Source organism: Thunnus maccoyii, chromosome 14 (genome assembly GCF_910596095.1).
Source record: "Thunnus maccoyii chromosome 14, fThuMac1.1, whole genome shotgun sequence".
In the NCBI taxonomy this organism is placed as follows: domain Eukaryota; kingdom Metazoa; phylum Chordata; class Actinopteri; order Scombriformes; family Scombridae; genus Thunnus; species Thunnus maccoyii.
This window is the reverse complement of record NC_056546.1, coordinates 18,031,793-18,054,401: the sequence shown is the minus strand read 5'-3', so window position 1 is coordinate 18,054,401 and position 22,609 is coordinate 18,031,793. Positions and strand designations below refer to the sequence as shown.

At 37.8% G+C, this 22,609-nt stretch overlaps 1 protein-coding gene across 2 annotated transcripts; it reads left to right on the top strand.

The window, feature by feature from the left end:
- Nucleotides 1–3,504: 3,504 nt before the first annotated feature.
- On the top strand, nt 3,505–17,932 carry elovl5 (ELOVL fatty acid elongase 5). Of its 2 annotated transcripts, none has more exons than XM_042433187.1 (8): nt 3,505–3,610; nt 9,723–9,789; nt 10,146–10,333; nt 13,618–13,695; nt 14,356–14,527; nt 15,119–15,243; nt 15,626–15,760; nt 16,994–17,932. In XM_042433187.1, exons 2-8 carry the CDS (start codon nt 9,732–9,734, stop codon nt 17,120–17,122), a joined length of 885 nt encoding a protein of 294 aa, XP_042289121.1. In that variant the 5' UTR covers nt 3,505–3,610; nt 9,723–9,731; the 3' UTR covers nt 17,123–17,932. The 2 variants fall into 2 exon arrangements, with proteins under 2 accessions (XP_042289121.1, XP_042289120.1); XM_042433186.1 differs by having other exon boundaries at nt 3,505–3,613; nt 9,725–9,789.
- Nucleotides 17,933–22,609: the final 4,677 nt, after the last annotated feature.

The following is a 22,609-nucleotide window of genomic DNA, read 5'->3' as shown; positions in this document are numbered from 1 at the left end:
TTTTGAGCATGTTTAGGGGGTCAAATTAAGGGTTTAAGTTGCATAATAATAAAGAAAGAAGAAGAGAGGAAGAAGAAGAAGAAGAAGAAGAGGAAAGAAACAAACACACAAAGTACAATAGGGTCTTTGGCCCTTTGGGCTCAGGCCCTAATTACTTGCTACATCCATCTTTATATACAGTCTTTAGTTTCAACACACTTCTTCAGAGTGTCTGTAATACCTGAAATGTCCATCAGCCAAACCCTGAACAGTTTTCATCCACAAGATGGTGGCATTGAACCACAGCTTTACATAATACTTAGCTGCTCTGGCAGATAAGAGCATTGCCTCGATTTGACCTCTTGGACAGCTAATGATTATGGCGGGTGCAGACCCACCCTGTGGAGAGCACAGCAGGGAGGGACCAGTCAATGACACATGCCTTCTAAAAACGTTAATATCTTATTAAAGGAACAATACTTTTCAAAATCATCATAGAACTCTACTGAAAAACACTACTGGCTGTATTTCAAGAGAGAATTTGATGATTTTTAAATGAGGTTTCCATTGGAGACAGACGTTTTGGAGACAGTACAAAATTAGTGGTCATCAGTGGTATTACAGCATTCTTGGACTAGGAGTGATTTGGAGTTGGCTGGTGTGAGATGTGACTCAGTGGATGACTTAAAGAAGCAGGCTTGTGACAAGAACATTTCTGGTCAAATGCCGGAGCAGCAGGATGAACCAGAGTGAGGAAAGTATCCCTCTTGCATCACCACCTCTGAGTTCAGACTGTGATTGTATTGGATAAACATGTAAATGTGGAAGTGTGCAGCTGTGTAAATATGATCAGAGCCCTCCTGAAGAAGAGAACATTTCTCTTAGCAAAACTTACCTGGACTATGGTCTACTTTAGATAAGATGATCCAAGTCCTTGAAAAGCCACACAGTTTGGCTGAATTTAAAAAACAAATCAAAAGATGGGATAAAACAAAGAGTTTAAGAGTTTTACCTTGTTATGTTTTAGAGTTAACACTTGGTTCACCATAGTGGCATCAGCTCTCCATAGCACTTTCTTTAAGTGCATTGATGATTATTGTTACTGATGATCTCGAAGCTGTTTTCTTTTTTTAAATACTGAAGATTATTATGTAGGTCTGTTTGTACTATTAATGGCCTCTGCCCTCTCTAACACGGCACATAGTGTCATAGATCAACCAGATGTTTGGCAAACTTTTTGTGTTTAATTATTATATCTATTATATAATAGTCCTTGCACCCATAGTGACTGTGAACTCTGTGTTCTCAGTCAATGACTGCTAAGCTTACAGGTTTATTTGAACTAACTGGTTTTGCCTGAATGTGACCAGTTATTGCAGCAAACAATGTGCTTTTCTTAGATTATATCTGTGACTGTGCTGAATTTGTCGGTGAGTAATTTGTGGGCGAGTTTTTCCGCTGCTATTGGTCACTTAAAAACTGGCCACCTTAAATGGTTTTTGTTCTGAGCCCTTTAATCATTCCTCTAAGCACAAAGAGTATGAGTAAATTTCGAGGAAAATCTGTCACCACAAAGATATGCATCTTAACTAGAAGTAGTATGTCCAGTAATCAGACACTTTTAACACTCACTTTTGAGTACTTTAAAAGCTTCAGTATGCTTAAAACAAGGTGCTGAACAGCGTCTGAAACACTTTCCAGTGTCGGAGTTGTAGGGGCTACATCTGACCATTTTTGGAACTTTCTGAAACACATCCATCTCACCCAGCAATTATCCAGATATAAGGAGGTCTGCAGAGGCTTAGGAAGGGTGTGAACTTCTCTCTCAAACTTTCTTTTTCATTCCTCTTGCCTTTGAGGAGAGAAGAGAGAGAGTCTAAATGGAGCCCTGTTGGCCTCATTTGCACTAATTATTGCATCAAGATTACAAAGATGTTGTTGGTTTTTCAGTCCTTAGGTTGCTTTTTACATTGATAAATAATGGTAATAATATTATTTAGATTACTTTTGCAGCTAATCTAGGTAGTGTTATGACCTGGCTCAAGTGGCCACAACAAAAGGGAGACGCACCATGTTAACGTTTCAACAAAAGATGAGTTTATTAAACTAAATTAAACCAAATTAAAGAGTTAACTAAATATTTAAAGCATGGGGTGTGGATATCAGTAGCATCAGTGGTGTATGGTGTGCATGGGTGTAAGATGTGTGTGAGTAAGGTGTAAAGCGTAACAAACCTAAAGCAACATAGTAAAACCAAACAGGAAGAGGTCAAAGAGAGCTGCAGCAGCAAGGCAGCCGAGTGCCACAGAGAGACAGAGAGAGTGAGCTGTCTGCTGCAGCCGGCCTTAAATAACCTGCAAACACACTCAGGTGTTCCAGGTCACACTAATGATCCACCTGCAGAGTGAGCAGAGAAACAGGCGAATCACACAGCAACATAAGATGACACAGCAGGGGTCATCACTTACCACTTTCTGATGAGCTCAGAAAGAAAAGCAGAGAGCCCAACATAAAATTTCTGCTGAGGGCCATCAGGACGTCAGGAGCAGCCCTGAGTGCAGCACATTAAAGCATGTTGACACAATTTTGATATTCACTACCAATTAATCTCTCAATCTCTTGTCTTTTTTTGAATAATTAGTTTAATCTAAACGTCAGAAAATAGTGAGTAATGCTCATTGCAATTTACCAGTCTTACATGGTAAGACCCATGTATCCTCCATGACACATATAGAAGAGATTTTGCGTAAGTGGTAAAAATGTCTTGACTTGAAGGAAGAAGACCAGAAACAATGGTTAAAATACTTATTTCACCAAAAACTAATCTAGTGTGCACTGTAGTTTAGTACATATTTGAAGAACATTACTTGAGTATTTCATTTTATACTTCAATCCTTCTACATTTCACAGGAAAATATTGTACTTTTTACTCCACTACAACGTTTTGACAGGTTTAGTTACAAGGTATTTTGCAGATTGAGATTTTATAAACAAAATATATGATGGTCTTATTAAATACTGTATGATGGGTTTCTTGTCTTATTAAATGCAATTATGGTGCCTTGCAGATTAACCTACCTAACTGCATAGTAAAATACTACTTCAACATAACACTGGCTTTTTTTTAATTGAGTACTTTCACTTTTATAGAACATTTTGCTTGTAATACTTACAGGATTATAACTTATAATGAAGTATTACAGTGTGATGCTGCTACTTTTACTTCAGTAAAGGGTCTGACTACTTTCTCCATATGATTTTTTAATCGTGTAGGCTAAATATATATATATATATATATATATATATATATTAAAAAAAAGTTACAACAGACCCTCTGCTCCCCTCCTTATACAGTCCTCACATGCTTAAGGTTAACAATTTACAGACACTACAGCCTATTTAACTGCAATTACAGGAGGACAGATAGCCTTGATGTCATCCTTTTGATTCTGTGTGTGTGTGGGGGTGTGTGTGTCGTTGCAACACACCGGGTCACCTCCTGGCAGTAACCCTCCTGCAGGGCAGTGTGCGTGTTCCTCCCACTATTTTCCACTGAGCGACAAGGCTGCACATTGTGCTCAGACCGGCCAGCCAGCCAAGGTTACACAGCCGCGTTCTCCGCCCGTCTCAAAAGGTAAGCAGTCCACGATACACAGCTGCATGTCTTTGTCCACACTCAACATTTCTCTCTCTATCTAAACCCCGTCTGGACGGCTGGGGGGGACTTTATGGTGAGGCTCGCCGAGAGATTTAGTTAAAAAATGCAGCAGCGCGCATGGCGTCTGCAGGCGATGAGTTAGGGTGATGATGCTGGAGCGGTGACCTCTACTGTTACTGCAGCCTGGATGCGATCGACAGGATGCGATATGTTTGTTTGTTTGTTTGTTTTTTCTTTATTTAATAGTCCTTCTCTGGAAGTTTCGGTTCTGAAATGAGAGGATGATGTAATGGGACGACCGCCTTCATCACATCTTGTAGTTTGTCAGGAAGACCGGGCTGCAGCTCAGCGCGTAAAGTGCAGTTTAGATTACACACGTGTGTGACGCACGCTGATGGAAAATTACTATTGTGTTGTGATGTACGTGAACGCGAGGACGCAGATATAGCGCGTTATTTACATGCATCTGTCACACTGCATGACCATCATATTTACAGTGACATATAAAGACACAATGCTGCTGCTGCGTAACTGTAGCCAGGGGCGGATTTAGTGGTTTGGGGGGCCTCAAGCAAACTCTGTGTTTCTTTATTTTCACCCTTTGTCTAACTGAGAATTCTGGTATTGGCAGTGGTAGAAGGACTCAAAACTTTTTTCTTCAGTAAAACCATTAATACTGCACAGTATACTGCTCAAATTTTTACTTGAAGGGGCGGTGTGTAGAATTTATTGGCATCTAGCGGAACAGACTTGGCAGAAATGGAATATAATATTTATAAGCATGTTTTAATAAGTGTATAATCACCTGAAAATAAGAATTGTTGTGTTTTCATTACCCTAGAATAAGCCCTCAATATCTGTATAGGGAGCGGGTCCTCTTCCGCGGAAGCTGTCATGTTGCGCCGCCATGTTTCTACAGTAGCACAGAATGGACAAACCAAACATCGGCTCTAGAGAGGGCCTTTAGCGTTTTTCATGAGTTTCGCGGCCACTGTAGGTTCTCCTACATGCTTGGAAAGGGAGGAAGAGGGGAGGGATATTCAGCTGGTTACAATCTGCAAACTCACTGCTAGATGTCACTAAATCTTGGACACACTGGTCCTTTAAAATTGAAGCATGAAAGAGAGGTATTATCAGCACAATGTACTTGATGTCTGTGCAAGGTGGAGCCTTTAATTCTTTATATAATGCTGGATAGTTTAATCAATAATAATGCGTCATAGGTTATTTGTTATATTTTGTGAGTAACATCATAATCTGCAACCAGCAACATTCAGTCAGGTAAATGTAGTGGTTTAATGTTTTCCTGTGAAGTATAAGTGCATAGTCAGTAAGTAGTATACAAATGCATACTTTTTAGGTGCTTTTGTAAGTTATTTCAGAGTACAATGAGTTGGAATAGTAATATAATTCAATATTTTTATATTAATCATAATAAATCTATAGATGTTGATGTTGATAGATGATGTATAGAACCCCAAGTTTTGAATGTTGCTTTTATTGCTCTCTTTGGACTGGCTGTGATTTTGCATGTCTTCTGAATGGTGATAATGTTGCTTTTAGGGCTGCAGCGAATGTTTATTTTCACTATCGATTAATCTACAGATCACAAGTTTCCAGAGCTCATGGTTACTTTTCAAAATGTCTTGTTTTGTCCAGCTAACAGTCCAAAATAACAAACATAATTGTTTTTTTTCATAGAAGACTATGAAAACCAGAAAATAATCACATTTAGGAAGCTGGAACCATTGAAATTTTTAGCATTTCTGCTTTTAAAAATAGCTTAAATGACTATTCAATTTTAAATATTGCTGTTGATTAATTTTCTGATGATCGACCAATTAATTAATTGATTAATCAATAATCGTTGCAGCTCTAGTTGTTTTAGGAAACTTGTGCAGAGCCCTTACTATACAATTATTCTTCATTATTTCCAATATCTTATTATTGATCTCTGTAGTATGCTTACCCGTATATTACATACTTGTATATACACCTGTATGTATAGATACTGTAGATTTAATAGTTATTCCTAATACTCTTATGTGCAATTCCACTGAAGCACCTTGCAATACTAGTGCAAGACAGTATACAGTATAAACTAATCTGCACTAACCATGTACAGAGTATTACAAGGATTTTTAAGGGTCGAGTGTGGTAGTAGCTTTGTTTTATCCTCCTCTTTGAGTCTATCTATCTATCCAATAATCTTTTATACTCTTACCAGATGTGGGTTATAGGCATAAAATCACAGTATATGTAATTCTATATCACAATATTGTTATATATCTAGATATATATGATGATATTTTGATAAGTTTATTGAGAATCTATTGAGAAACTGTTGATGGGTAAAATATCCATGTGAATGGCTGTTTTTAGCTAATCCAGTGATTTAAAATACCTGACAGTTGAAGGTACTCCATCACATTGATGCAAAAATCACATAATAATTCAATATGACAATAAACAGTCCTGCCCATTGATTTGCAGCATCACCCATTATGGCCTAACACACCCAGATCTCCAATCTTCCTCCAACCCTGTAACTGTTACAATATGATACAGTTTATGAATAAATAGTTATCAGCTGCAGTAATGAAAACACACAGTATTTTTGTCCAGATTGAGTGCATCTGTGTTTTGGGAAGACAAAACCTCGCCCTTCAGTGGTTAATGACACAGTTTGCATTTACAGTACTTAGCAAAGACACACTGACACTGGCTGCTGCTGTTGTGGCTCACCATGCTCTGATTAAGGCCTTGCAGATTATCATGTTTTGGTACAAGCTAATGCATCTCTGATAATCAGAGCATGGATATTACTGTACTGCGGTTGATCAGTATAAGCCATATTTTGTTCCTGTGGATGAGTGATTGTGGACAAATGCAACTATAAGTCATATGCTATGTGCTGCAAAGGTAGCAGTTTACCATAACACAGCCTATTTGGTAAGCTAGGGAACATATTGCGCAACGTTTACAAGGGCGTTTTTGAGAAATTACTCATATTTGTTCCTCATGTGCTATTGTGCAACTCTGATTATTACATTTTTAGTATTTAATGGATTTAAGTGAGAGTTTCTTTACAATGATTTAAAGGAAATGTAAACAAAGTCACTGGTGTGCCCTCTTAGTTCTATCAGTCATATTTCAATATCGTATGACTTTATATAGGAGCTGCATGCTTTGGCTAAATTTGATAGATCTACTCACATTTCTGTCTGTTAAGTACAAGGTTATTCTGTTAACCCGTAAAGCATTATTTCACTTTGACCTCAGACCTGCACAAATCAGACTGTAAGCTGTTTGCAGTCAAAATAAGAAATCTGATATATCTACTATATTCTGTCAGTACGAAAAATGTCGTTTGAGAAACAGGCCTCTTAGGTTCACCTCACTCTTTTTTACATACAGTATCAGAGCTGCAATATCTCACAGTCTGAAGGAGGCACTAAGGAAGAAGGATGTACACTGAGTCCATATTTTGTTTCATGTTATGTTTCCAGCTGTAGGTGCAGGTGTAGAGACTGTCCAGGAGTGCAGGAGTTCATGACATAACTGGATTAAGTTGAATGTATAGCTCAGAAACACGCCAGTGGAAATAAAGAACTGTGGCTGCAAGGTCGCATTTTATGCACAAAGCCTGAAGTGACACAGCTACAGGATTGTGCAAATACCTCCTGGGTGATAATGAATAGAAAGTGTGTTATCAGGTTATCAGTCGGAGAATAAGCTGCAGGGATTTGTACTAACTTTTGCTCGGCAGTGTGAATAATCTTGTCACAACTATAAGAATAAAGCCAGATTGCTTTTCCTTTCTGTGAAACAGTTTTAAAGGAAAACAACTGATGTTGTGTGGTGGTTGTTCCATAGAAGAGGTGGATATTTGGAAGTTCGTTGTTAAAAACGTGATTGTGATGTTTGTCCAGGTTGAGATTTCACTCAAAATATATTCCTGAAGATAAATTAGTAGGAAGTCAAACAAAATTGAGATAATAACTTAAAACCTATTTGTATAAGAAAAAAGTCACGCTGTGAACATCCAGACTTTCATACAGTGGTGTGAATGGCTTTCTGCTTTATATCACAAGGTTGTGCTGACTGTCACAAGCATAGCAGTGGAATCTAATATTATATTGTAAATTACATACTGTTTATGGAAAAAGTACTGGAACTTGAATTGACCCCTGGGGTAAAACAAAGGAGAAAAGCCTTTCTTTTTGACAGTTACACAGCTGTTTAAATCAGCACTGCACATACCAAACCTGTGTTTGAAACACTCACAAAGAACAGAGTGATCAAGAGATGAAAACAGTAATGAATCACCACCATAATTTGACAGCTTTGGCTAAAGAACATGCACAAAGGTTTTTTTGTCAAAGTAAATGTTGCAGCGCTGCACGAGCCAGACTGAAGTCTGTGATTATTTAAACCTGGAGACATGAGGGTTAATAAATCTACACATTTTGACATCCTCATTAACAATCTGAAAGCCAGAGAATCACTGTAAAGTCATAGCTCAATGAATATGTGGTTATTTTCTGTACAGACCTGCCCACTGTCTTCTTACTTTGCAACCCAGATCCACATTTGATCTGTTGTTTGAAACCACAGGAATGTGAAGGATCAGTTACAGTTATTAGGATACAGGGCGAAAAGTTTTAGAAAGAGGAGATCAACCAGCTGGTGCACAAATACATAGAAACAAGGCAGCAGAAGTGGTAAACAAGTACAGATTTGTAGAGGCAGTAATGCTAGACAGACAAATGACTAACAAGTTTTAGTGGTCTGATGTTGGCAGAGAAGAAGAATTATAATTTGAGATGGTTTCTGGTGTGGTTATGATAATCATGTATCAACAATTACAATACTTTATTGCCGTTATCAAAACACCACTTAGATTTAATCATAATTTCCTCAAGCCTGTCATTATGATCACTAATCAAGCCCTAATTCAGGCAGACTAATTAAGTTTATCATATTTAAAGCTGCTCTAATCAATATTTATATGAACAAAAAGGTCAAATAATTATGTGTAATGTGAAAGGCATTGCTCATAGTCGTTTTTTTTGTTTTACATCCTGCAATTTGTCTAAAAAAGCTCTGTTAAACTCAGAATATCAGACAAACTTAGCAACTATAGTGGAGCATTTAGCTCCTTAAGAGCCAGATATTTCCATCAGGATTTGGTGGAGACCAAAAACAGAGCTAAAAGGAGAGTGGATGTTAGTCTTAGTGCCGAGTTGCCAAATATATTTTGGCAAAGCTCGTAGAACGGCCAGTCCACACGGTCCACTCCACTTCTGTTCTTCTGGTCGTTAATGGCAAGATATTTTTTCTTCAGCGCCTTTAATTTGTTTATTACTTGCCTTGGGCTGTGAGCAATGCCTCTTTCACTCAGCATTTTCTATATGTTGTTGTATATCACAGTGTCTGTCACAGTGCCAGAAACCTGTCTCCTCATTTCCTCTTCCCCTCGAATTAAGAGAAGCTCTCTCACCTGGCTGTCTTGCCAGTGTTGCATCTTGCATGATATGAAGAACAAAGTCACCGTTGTATGTTGTTGCAAAGACTGTAAAAAAACAATAAATAATGTTCCTAGCTATTTCCAAAACTTCAACACACGTCATAGCATCGTGCCGGAAAAGGGGTGAAAATTAGCATGTCCTCCCAAGTGTCATGTTTACATAACAGCCAATCAGAGCTGGAGCCAATAAATACCGGATGACTACTGCGGAGTCATTTGACGTGGGAATCAATGCCGATTGTACCCTTTCCCACTGAAGACAAAAGCCAGATGTTAGTGGGTGTTAGTGGGGGTTTTTTGTCCAGTGTGAAAGGGGCTTTACATTCACCGTGTCACCAGACACACAACACAAATTAATGTTGCTTCCTGTCTGCTGGATGTATAACTGTTTGCTAACATGTTCACCATATCAACTTTAAAAGGTGACAATAATTTGTTTTCACTTTGTTGTGGAGTTCTGCCAAAAAAAAAAAAAAGGATTACTTCTGCTTTGTCAAGGCTTAAAATGGATGTAAAGCATCCAACGGATGTGAGTTATTTGTGTATTCTGTTTTCAGGTGACAAATGGAGACTTTCAATTATAAACTGAACACTTACTTAGAAACATGGATGGGTCCCAGAGGTAAGTCATGCATATATGTTTATAAAATGCATTTCTCTTGTATTGAATGTGTTTGTCTATTGTTTGTCTATCAAAATGTTGCAAATACTGCACTGAAAAATCTCCGCAGAATACAACAGTTAACAGAATAGTGAAGGTAAACATTACTAGAAACCTTTGACCTAAGTTGTTTCTTACATACTGTACACAAGAACTCTGCTCAGCTTTTTCACCTTCTTGCTGCTACTGTGTTGAGCAAACATTCCTCAGTGTGCCTTTCATTTTGCAAGTTCATCTGCTGCTACCGGTAAGGCCACCTTATCGGCCTCCTCTAGATCTAGAGGGTAAAAACTGGCGTCTTTTTGTCCATATTTCAGATCAGCGGGTGCGGGGATGGCTGCTGCTGGACAACTACCCACCAACATTTGCACTCACAGTCATGTACCTTCTGATCGTGTGGATGGGGCCCAAGTACATGAAACACAGGCAGCCGTACTCCTGCAGAGGCCTCCTGGTGCTCTACAATCTGGGCCTCACACTCTTGTCCTTCTACATGTTCTATGAGGTAAACAGGCTGCGAGGCGCTGCAAGATGTGGTAAAGTGGGACAGAGCAATCGCTGCAGCGCCACACTGCAGAGAGATTATAAAGGAAGATGAAATCAACCTGAACCAAAGCCGCATACTCACTAAACCTCTAGTGTGTGAGGTATACGTCATTTGTTTAATCTGTACAAAAACCAAACAGGTGTAAAAACAACAAGTTGTGGTTTTACAGAGGGGTTATGTGTCAAACTATAACTTGGCCAGGGACCAGTTGCCAGGCAACCAGCAAAGACTCCAGGAAGTCCTCTAAGACTTCTGATAGTCTGACACATAACCCCTCACAAAACTGTGTTTCTACACTTAAGATCTTGTACCTAAACAAACATTCAACCTGTTAATTAGAGCTTTAGAGGTAGCTGTCTCTACTTGTTTCCAGTCAGTATACTAAGCTAAGCTAACTAGCGGCTCCAGCCACACATTTACCCGACAGATATGAGAGTGGTATTAATCTTCAGTTAATCTAACGTGAATAAGCGTATTTCCCAATATGTCCATCTGTTCCTTTAAATATGAAGCTAAAGCCAGGAGACTGTAGCTTCACAATTAACAGGCAGACATGGAAGTGGTACTGACCCTGTTTTATTACTCTTGGCAGGAAAGCAAATAAGCATATTTCCCAAATGTCAAACTACCCTTTAACAACATTTGACTCTGATTAGACGTAGGGCTGTGGCTGCTGGCCTCCCTCACTGGGAACTACCATGAGACAATGCTATCAGGGAGTGAGAGGGACACAGCTGGATGCTGACAGGCTCATTGTTTCAGCCATCAAATCCCTCATACGCCCTTGCAGACGTCAGCACAGCACCCTATTGTTTGCTGGAAAAGTGCTTTTTTATAAACAGCCGACTAAATAACTGAAATTGATAGATGCACTGATGTAAATAAACATGGAATTGCATTCTGAGTCTGTGCTGAATTAACTGTTTAAAATCTCAGTTATCATAGTGTAGTATCATAGATGGTATCTGTTGCTTTATGTACATGTGAAACCAGGATGTCATGAACCAGGCGTAGTGTTTTTGTGCACGTATCAGTCTAAAGAGTCTGTACCTTCCTCCCCATCAGACTGGCAGAGCTGGCTTCTTGTCTCTCCGTCTGCATTGCGTAAGGCCTCAGAGGTTGGCTGTGTCATTCATTAAACCCTGTACTGTGACAATGCCCCAGCCACGGGGTGAACTTTTGGCAGCCCGAAATCAATGCCACCTGATGAGATGAATCAAAGTACATGACAGTTTTGTTCTTGTCAACTTTCCAGGGCGCAGTGGCAAATCACATTATGATTGTGATTAAAACAGATAGCAGATAATTTTACGTATTTATAGATTGAATTCTAGGAGGCATCAAGTATCAAGTATTATGTTTGTACGCAAACATAATAAAATACTTGATGTTTAGAAACCACACTTACCTTCATTCTGCTGCTGGTTCTTAGCTGATGGCAGTTTCTTGGCTCTCAAATTCGTTAGTGAAGCCTTTTACAGCAGCAGATCAAAGACTGAATCTATACTGATTTGGTGAGTCAGCATTAAGCTATGCTACAGTGTCTACTTGCATTTGAATATTTGTTCTTTAAAGAGGCACTCTATTGATTTAACACATGGAAATCATTTACTTGTCATGGGAAATACTACTCAGCCTATGAAAATAAGTCTTTCTGGCTCTTGTCAAGTCTGAGAAAATAATCCTGATGATGTCAGCTTGGGTATAAAGACATTAAATTTAAAACAGAAACCCTAATCAATATCCTTACTTTTAAAGCTGGAGTGTAGGAGTTTTGTCTCCCCCTTCTGGCAGTGAGAGTAATTACAAAAACACTGTTGACTTGCTTACGTCATTGGCCGCGTTGTAGCATACTCCGTTGCTAGTGTTGCGGCTGTAAAACGGTGGATAAATTGTTCTGAGCATCACACAACCCCCATGAAATGACTCATTTGACTATCAAAATTTGATCCATTCAGTCTGATTACATTTGGAAAGTCTAGAAGAGCTGCATGATTAAATTGTTTTATTTCCATTCAAGTTAGCAGAGAGCTAACCAGGAGTTACCCGGTATACTGTGAAACAGAGAGATTTATCTGGTGGTGACACGCTTAATCAACATTGTGTGAACTTGTTTGGTTCATTTATATAAAAGTTCCGCACTGCAGGTTTAACTTTTCTAACATACACTTCTGTGCTTTTGTGTTATTTTTATATTATGCATTCTGTCCTGATTGTTTAGCTTTAAGCTAAATCTGGTACAATACATCGGATGGTAACATTTATGTTTAATATTGTACATGGCCACTTACAAATAAAGGGAATAAATAATTTAGTTGCTCTATGTGAAGTGTGGGATTCAGTATTTTTAGAGTTAGACTGATAGTAGGGACTAAAAGTCAGAATATCTGCTGCATCAATTTGACCATTCTTTTTAAAAGTAGTCTCTCATAACTTTATGGAAGTGCAATGTTGAATCACTGAAGTACCTTCTTTATTAGGAACACCTGTGCAATCTAATGAAATCCAATACAACAGCTCTGCCCTAAATTCTACTTTTATGAAGCTTATACATTTTCAGTTTTTGTTGACATTGTCAGAAAGGTAATAATTCTACTTTATGTTTATTAATGAGGTCATAGTAGGTGGTGGTGGTGTAGTGGAGTGCATTATATTGAAAAGTATTCCTAATATTTTGCCCTGCTCATGTATGTTAATAGGGTGGACAAAATGTCACATGTTCCTTATAAAGTGCTCAGTGAGTTTATATAGTCATTATCCAGGTATGCAGATATATGGTTACTGAAATACCGAGTATTTCATGTAGTAATCTGTAGTTTCCTGTATTCACACTTTTCTTAATCTTATTCTTGGCTCTGTTATTGTCATCCATGTGCTTACAAATGCTCAAAAATCATCAGATTAAGCTTTATATGACCTGAGCACCATATCATGGATGTTAATATTAGGATGAGCTCATGGTATTATTACTTTTAATTAGATTAAATCTTTATCACCGATGTCAGCAGATAAAGATCGTCACCACAACTTGGCACCAAACAGATATGATACCAAAATCAGGTTATCTGACTTGCCATCTGTGCATGTGTGTATTACTTGTACAGAGACAAAAGTCGCATTTTAGAACATTGTATCCTTCAAGTTTCACTTTTATATTGTATTTGTGCATTGCAGTGTTTGTGTGTATGTAGTGATTGCGTGAAAAACCCATTCATCATTCTTCTTAATGGCTTTTTCTGCAGCTTGTTACGGCTGTGTTGCATGGTGGTTACAACTTCTACTGCCAGGACACTCACAGTGCACAGGAAGTGGATAATAAGGTGAGTCAGTCAGACTCACACTTATCTTTATTGCAAGGGGTTTTTTTTCTTCCTGTAATCAGATCAGATGTCATTTCATTACAAAGCACATGATTTAACATTCTGTTTCTTCATATTATAAACAGGACAGTAACGATACAAACACCAGTTACTGTAGGACACCAGAATATAATATTAAGCAAAATGTGTGTCAAATCTACTGCTCTGATTTCTATGAGCCAGTACCTGTAAATCCCAGCAGATAAGCTGCAGAGACAGGGAGTCAATTTAATCCGACTCATGTCATCATGATGACTCTCAGTGTCCTAACTGAGCTCTGCAGTGGAGGTGAAAACAAGGCTCACAGTGAAATGTGCAATGCTTTGCAGTTCTGCAGTGATTAAACAAAAAGTTTTATCAACGTGTCACTGCTAGTGACAGTTAAATTGTTTTATGAGTCATCCTGAACTTTTAAGGGCCATTGGGGAGGATGTCTGCTCATCACCTTGTGTGAAAGATAGTATATGTGGGAAATTTAGAAGAACTTTTACAATGTGTTTTTTGGATTTTCACCCTGATATGTGATGCAGTAAACAACAAGCTTCTCTTCAGGGATATTTATTAATTATTTTTATTTCTATCTTTAACCTTTTTTTTTTGTTTTGCTGTGTCCCTTCTCAGATCATAAATGTCCTGTGGTGGTACTATTTCTCCAAGCTCATCGAGTTCATGGACACCTTTTTCTTCATTCTCCGAAAGAATAACCACCAGATCACATTTCTTCACATCTACCACCACGCTAGCATGCTGAATATCTGGTGGTTCGTTATGAACTGGGTACCCTGCGGCCATTGTGAGTGTTTTAAAGCAACTTCGCCCTCCAGTGACTCAAATCATTCCAGTAACCGCATTTACTGTTTGGCCTTAGTGCGAGCTAAATAATTCAAGTGCTCTAATGTTAAACCCATTAGCCCTGAAAACAGCCTGCATTCCCCACAAGGCAAAGGACAAAAAAGGACACTTATTGACCTGAACACTGCTGCATGTGTAATATCTACTTTTTTAAAAAAGGTTTTCTATTAAAGTTGTACAGAAAACAGCACATCAGTCTCCCAGTTATGAAGTTGTCAATTTTCTTAAACAGAAAATCTTTCCAAAATCATTTATGCCCTGTTTAGTATTGATTTAAATATAGAGTGACATTTCTGATCTATAAACAAGTTTATTATGTTTACTATATTATTTCTGTGTCACTTTACTGTTAATGTCTTCTATTGATTTCACATGAAGGTTGTAGTAATTGTTCCAAACAGAGCAGCCTATTGAAAGGTTTATTCCCTGTTTGATCATTTCCATCCTGAATGCCAGTCGCTTGCCATTCACCGACTGTAACCGCTCCCTGTAGATGAATAACTTTCTGTGTCTCTCTTCTGTGTCTTGTCAGCGTACTTCGGTGCCTCCCTTAACAGCTTCGTCCATGTCGTGATGTATTCTTACTATGGCCTCTCAGCCGTCCCAGCCATGCGGCCGTATCTTTGGTGGAAGAAGTACATCACACAGTTACAGCTGGTGTGTTCATATTGTAGTTTCTCCTCTTATTTCAGCAGCTATCCTTCTCAAAATATAAGGTTATAAAAAAAAAAATAAATAAAAAAAAGCTGAGAGTGTATTTTCATGAGCTAAGCAACAAAACACAATGTTTGTCCTTTGGTTTGTATGTATTGATGGTTATATTCACTCTAAAGTGTGGAGCAGATGTTACTGTTTACACATTTCAGTGGGATATTTTCTGCAGCTTTAGCTTTAACACAGTGCAGATGACTGGAGGAAAGGACATGTTCGGCATCCATTTAAGATATTTTAGGCTCTGGATCAATATTGCCTTTCTGTGTGACCTCCATCACCTTCTAACTGTGGTGTGTGTCTGCATGTGTGTGTGTTTCCTTCACAGATCCAGTTCTTTTTAACAATGTGGCAGACAATGTGTGCAGTCATATGGCCATGTAGCTTCCCCATGGGATGGCTGTACTTCCAAATAGGTTACATGGTCACACTCATTATCCTTTTCTCAAACTTCTACATTCAGGTCAGTTGTTTTTCCATTTTTTCATTGCTTATTGAAAAGTTTAAAGGATAAGGATGATGATATTGTCAACAAATCAAACCAAGAGACTTAAACAAACAATGAATTGATCGTACTGACAAGTGTTCAATTGTTGTCCAAAAACTCTTAAAACCACAGCAGTGAGCCACATATTCGCACTAATGCTCCTACATTACAGTGAGCATGAGCACTGTAGTTTATTTTGACTCAACCCCACATACACCGTCCTGCTGTCGTAAATACAAATCAGTGTGTTTTAATCTGCAGTTGAAAGTAGTAATCCACAAACACACTGTTTGCTCCTGTTTGAGTAGTTTTTACTTAAAACTACAGCACCAAACTGTTTAAAAATTATATATCTTCGACCAGTTTTTAAAGATTTGCATCTTCAGTAGGAACAAATGGACTTGGGCCTGAATGATCTGAAGACATAAAGTGTTCAATAAGAGATTATGAAATAATGAATTATATTTTTAGTATAAGCATGAAATAATTGTGCTTACTTTCACAACAATAATGTTTATTGTAAGTCATTTTTATTTAATACCAGCAGCTTTTGTAGTCTTTTTATTTTATAATGGCACTTAATTCAATCACAAATCCAACTATGTGATTGGCTGTTGCTTCCGTTTTGATCAGCAGCCAATCACATAGCTGGCTCTGCTCTGTTGTTTTAACAACATTATGGTCATACTATATATTTTATCCATATTATTCATATTATTACTTATTTAATACTGGTATGCACACATTTATTATTATTTGTTATTATTCCTACTTATTTATTTATTTGACAATGAATGTCTCCATAGAGAGCCACACACACAGTAGGGAAGTCAGACCAAGATGTTGTTGGTTTTGGTCTCTTCAAGGGAATTTGTTGACAATATGAAAAGTGTAAAACAAAGCCAGCCTCATGTTTTAATATTCATATTATAGATGAAACTATAAATTTGTGTTTTCCTCCACACTTGAGGTATATCTTGATAAAAACAAAATGCTAAATTTCGTTACCTAGTTCTGTCACTGCTAACAAGTTGGCCTCTTGGATTTAGCATTTCTGTATGCTACATTTTCTAACTACATTATGAATACAGACATTTATGTTCTGTCATGTTGTGGTGATGTTCAATCATGATTCTGTTAACCTATTTAATCTTCAAAATAACAGTATGTTTTCATGTTTTTTTAATGCCTCTCTTTCTCTCTCACAAGACTTACAACAAGCACAGTGTTTCTCTAAAGAAGGAGCATCAGAATGGCTCTCCTGTATCAACAAATGGACATGCAAATGGGACACCATCTCTGGAACGCACCGCACATAAGAAACTGCGGGTGGATTGACATTTGAGAAACCGGCGTCACCCAATTCTCACTGTAGCGTGTTAGCTAATGCTGCTAGGAGGTATATCTTCTTATCTAGAATAGTCTAGCGTTCACTTGAGATGAAATAAGCCATAGCCACATATATCCAGGCTTTCCAGTGTTTTTGCACACAATGCTACACAATGCATTGAATTAAATTAAAATAGTTAAAAGGAGAAGAGTATTGTAGTATGGTTAATATTGCACAATATTGCCTCCCCAAACCCCAACAGGAAATTTACTCCAAAGCAAAAATCTATTACTGGGTTCAGTCAGCTGCTGAATTTTGCTAGCAGCAAACAAAAACACATTTTGACTCATTCAAAGATGCTTTACACGCAGAAGATCCAAAGATGAAAGCTCCAGTGAGTGTGTTGGCAGCCGAAGGTTTCATCACACTCGATAAAGTCTCTCTTTAAACAACCATGGGGACAATTAAAATAACACAGTGCTTATAATGAGTAACTTGAGCATGCATCTTGTATCTTGCTTTATCCTACTCCTGCCTATGCTGTTGCATAATCTTTAAAGGACATGGCTGGCTTATTGTCAACAAATCTCATGTCCAACAAACCAATTAACTGATCTACTTACAAGTATTGTGGGTGCGTCCAGAGCCTGATATATATTATTCCTCTGTGCCGTGGACCTCCATTGTCGTCCAGAAGCTATTAAAACCACATTAGTGCCACACTCTTGCACTGGGTGACGTGTTCCTTGACCCTGAAGAGTATCTGCATGTTCATTTGTTTAAAAATGGCTTCAAAGAGTAATAACAGCAATCATGTTTTCAGTCTCTGAAGAGTAGTTCCTTGTACGGCAGAAGTCAATGTGCATATGGGAACGTGGTTCTGTTTACAGAGCTTCACTAGCTTGTTGTGCTAGATAACATAACCTCTTGACTTTGTGCTACATGGTAAATTTCTCAAGGAACTTCAGTGCAAAGTCAAGAGGTTGTGATATTGTAGCACAACGAGCTAGCAAAGTTCTGTAACTGGAACCGTGTTCCTGTGTATGCACAGTGATGTCTGCCGTACAAAGAACTACTCTCTAGACTAAAAATGTGATCGCTATTATTAGTTTTTGAAGCTGTTTCAAACAAACTAACGTGCCCAAACTCTTCGTGGCAAAGGAACATGTCACCCAGTGCAACCGTGTGACTCATTGACATGTTTTTAATAGTTTTTGGACAACAGCGGAGGTCTACAGCACAGAGGAACAAGATATGTCAGACTTTGGATACACAAACAGTACTTGTAAGTAGGATGAGTTTGTTGTTGGCTTGGCTCTGCATATTAGATTTGTTGACAAATCACCAGCCTTATCCTTTAAATTTGCGCTGTATAATCCTGTAATGCATTTCATAGACAGGCTGCAACAGCAGAAGATGCATTTTGCTGTATATTTGCAGAGCAGGGTCCCCAACTTGGAATATTTAGCCATCTAGCAAAAGCATAACCAAAGCTTAGTGTGCTGCATATGCTAGGATTCATATTTGAAGCAGTTTAAGACAAGCTTTCTTGAGCGCAGTATAAACTCAGCTCTCCTAAACATCCCCCATGTTAGAAAAATCGTTTTTTGCCCTATGGTACTGCATCATAGCTACTGTAGCCTCATCCAGAAACTGCAATTAGAACTTGAATTCACTGAGATTAATTAAGGCGATGCACATTACAGTAGGTCATCGATAACTCTAGCTATGAAATTTATTTAGTGAATTTAATCATACTCAATAATTCAGTGCTAAATATGTTATATTCAGATAAACCATACTATATAATTGAGAATGAAAGCTCATTACAAACCTTGCAAGCAGCAGTCATCAACACTCTCACCACAATGTCCATTTAATAGATACTTTGGAGCTTTCGATTGTACCGCGTGATCTTCCTCAACTCATGGAGTTTACCCAGGTGTCATAAGAAGCCCTTAAAATGCTCATAAAATGAAATATCTCCACTTCTATGACTCAACCCCATCTGCTGAAGAGAATCATGTGACATGATCGAAGGCTCTAGAACAACTACTAAATGGACACTGTGGTGAGATTGTTATTTATTTTTTTGAGTCTTTACTTAAATATGGTGCCTTCTGGACCAGATTTGGTTTCTAATGTAGCATTTTTCATCTTTTCAGCATGCTATCACCAGATTCATGTTGGTCCACTTCTTCAGACTAATGTGTGTTCAAATCCTGTGCCTGACTCTTCATTTTTCTTTTGTTTTTCTTTTTTTGGAAATGATCAATATCCTGAGCTATCATTCCTAACATATGTGATCTTTGCTATTGACACACACAAAACACAACAGTTCATGTTCATCTTAGATTACAGGAACAGGTTGGCATTTAGGGAAATATGACTGTTCAGTTTCTTGGCTACTGTTTAAAGTAAAAACATCAAAGTCATCATTTGTTTGAGGTTTTTTTTGACAGGGAAAAGGAGGTTGTAGTGATGTAGCTATTTATTCCTTTTACATTACTCATTTCCTCTTTGTTCCTCAGCTTTTACTCTATTTTATTGTTATTTTTTCTTCACTTAAAACCATTGCCAGCAGCCTACACCATTAATGCTGGTATAGAAAACAAAGCTTTTTGAATTATTAAGGTTGTGAATCCAACACCCTCGCTGTGTAGCACTGCTGCGCTGCTCCACCATGCTGATTCAATTTAATGAGGTACTGTAAGGCCTTAACCACTGAATGAACATGACACATCGCTCAAATGTATAGGTGACCTACTTATTTACATTCGAGTTCACCGCATTGGGAAATACTGTTACAATCTGAATAATACATACAAAGGCCACATTTTCTCTGCATGATGAATCTGGTGCACAAGATCCGTTAACATGCATGAACCACATCTACTCAGAAATTGAATTATAGCTAAATTTGTTAAATTTCCAGCCACATGTCATCCTTGTTACAAGGTTGAAGGTAACAGGGTTGACATTTAAGGCCAGCATTAGCATTACATTATCCCCATTGGATAAAGGTCAGGGATGCATACAGGTATGTAATGATATTACATGCATTTTATAAGGTGTTAAAATACAAGAATATATATATATATATATTCTGAAATCTGGGGTAAGTTGGGGTTAACATGTTGTGACTCACGCTTTACTCGCTGTAACACATTAAAAACAAACTGAGATTGTAAACCTACTTGTCTTCAGACTGTTGTTTTCCTTCCTTGAAAATTATGTAAATGTCTCAAATAATGTTGCTTGAGAAAAAAAAAGAATATCTTGAGAGCAACAAGAGTTTATTGAGGTACATATTTGGAATAGTTTGCTTTAAATAAGTGACAGAATACAATTAAGGCTTATAGTTTTTTGTTTTTTTTTGTTTTGTTTCTGTTTAAATATTTAATGATTTGTGAAATATTCATTTTCACATTTCAGTGTAAAAGATATTTTACAAAATGTTACAAAAGATGCAAAAATACACCACACTGCTAGAGAGACTCATATAAACATAATATAAAGAAGATTTATTAAATAAGAGAAAGATTTACTAAAATGCTTCATACATCATCTCATTAGCAAATCAATTCAAAAACATTTTTATGGCTATCACTCAACTTATTTATCATACAGTAAAATGATTGTATGTGAATGATAAAAAAGATTTGGTGCCAATTTGTGAACTCTCTGAACAGGATTTATGCAAGACTACATTTCTACATTTCATATTGCAGCAACTATTTTCTCAGGTGATGTAATATCTCAAATATTTTATATAAGTATGTGTATAGAGAGTAAAGTTGTTTGATATTCAACTGTTTTGGAGTTAAAGTATGAATTAAATAAATTGTATGGCCTTCTAGTATTGAGGAGAGAAAAAAAGAAAATGTTAAAGGATATAAGATGATGCTATGCTTTCCAAACATCAAAGCTTTGAACTCATTTATATTCCAGTAATTTATGATAAATTTCCCAAAATACTTTTAATGCCTTGCTCCTAATACAGTGTTGCAACTTAAATTCACACATTGAGTGTTGGTGCTCATGCATGTTTGCTACCAGTCCTTGTAAAACCCATCTTTTGCTGCACTGCTGTTAACAATAAAAATACATTTTCAGTCCTGTGGTTCATGTAGCTGCTAGTCCAGTCAGTGTCATCATCCATTGATTGTGGAAACACTCTTCCTGGCAGATAAAATTCATAGATTGACAGGTAAAATACTGACACGATGTTTTCTCTATAATAGCAATGGTTCAAGAAAACTTGAATCGTTACAGAAATGACAGCAGGACTTAAATTGGGGCAAAAATTTGCTAAATAACAGCACCTATGGTTCCTATCTCCTATGTGTGTGTTCCATTTTATTAATTTCTTGGTTCATTGGTAAGTGGTAGCTTTCAGTGGATTGAGCTTCTCAGTTACACATGGAGCTTTTTTTCTGTTTTCCTCATATCTGCTCTCACTTTGTGAGCTTTGATAAGACTGAGGTTTGAGGAATTTTTGGCATCCTTGATAATAACAGACCAATCTTCCTGTAAACTGAAATACTGCCTTGACTAATTCCTAGTATTGGTTTGCCACATGTAGGTAGTAGTTGTACTTTTTATGTTGTCCCTGAACTAGCAAGCAGTAAACTTTCCTAGAAAGCTGTCCCTCTTCTGACTGCTACTTTGACTCAGGGAGTTTAGAAATTAGTGCTTTCTCTATCCAGTCAAGGGTGGAAGTCCTTTTCTACTTAAGTGGTATCACTCTGAGCTCCTCGTCAGCGCTGTCTGCAGACTTCATGCACTGGAATGCTGCGTGTCACACACAGCATGCATTTGCAGGACAGAGCAACTGTTTGTGAGCTTTGGTGGCGTGTCTGCTGGCCAGCCGCTATGCAAACAAAGCCTCTCTCACTGATTTTCAGAGGCCATGGCCTGAGGGAGACAGAGAGGGTGGGGTGATGGTGTAGAGGTTTTTCCTGAAAACAGCGGTGTGGTTAGCAATGTGTCAAGTTTACTGATTTATATCAGCATGATGTGTGTCTTCAACAGGTGGAAAAACAGAGTGTGTTTCTCAGACAGGCCTCTACTGTTTAACCCTCAGTGTTTGGGTGATATGTTCATACAGTCTTCTGTGTGGTATTCATCTTAAACTGATCTTATCTTACACACTGCAAGTATTCAATATTAGGTTTCACCTGTAAATGTCTCATTTCTGTACCGACTGAGTCGCCACAACATGATGAACACAGTTTGGTTTCTGTCTGTCTGAACTCTGCTGTGTTTAGCTTCTCCAGCTGATCACCTGTAATGAATGTATGTTCATGATGTACAGTATATTCTGAGCTGAAAAGTACAATAAAACATACATGTGTCACATAAAGGCAGTCTTGAAAATAGGTGAAACTGTGATACATAATTAAGTATGTTCCTTATGACAAATATGTAAACAAATCAAAGGTTCTTATCAAATTCCATTGAGAATACATACGGGTCATTTTTGACCCATGTTG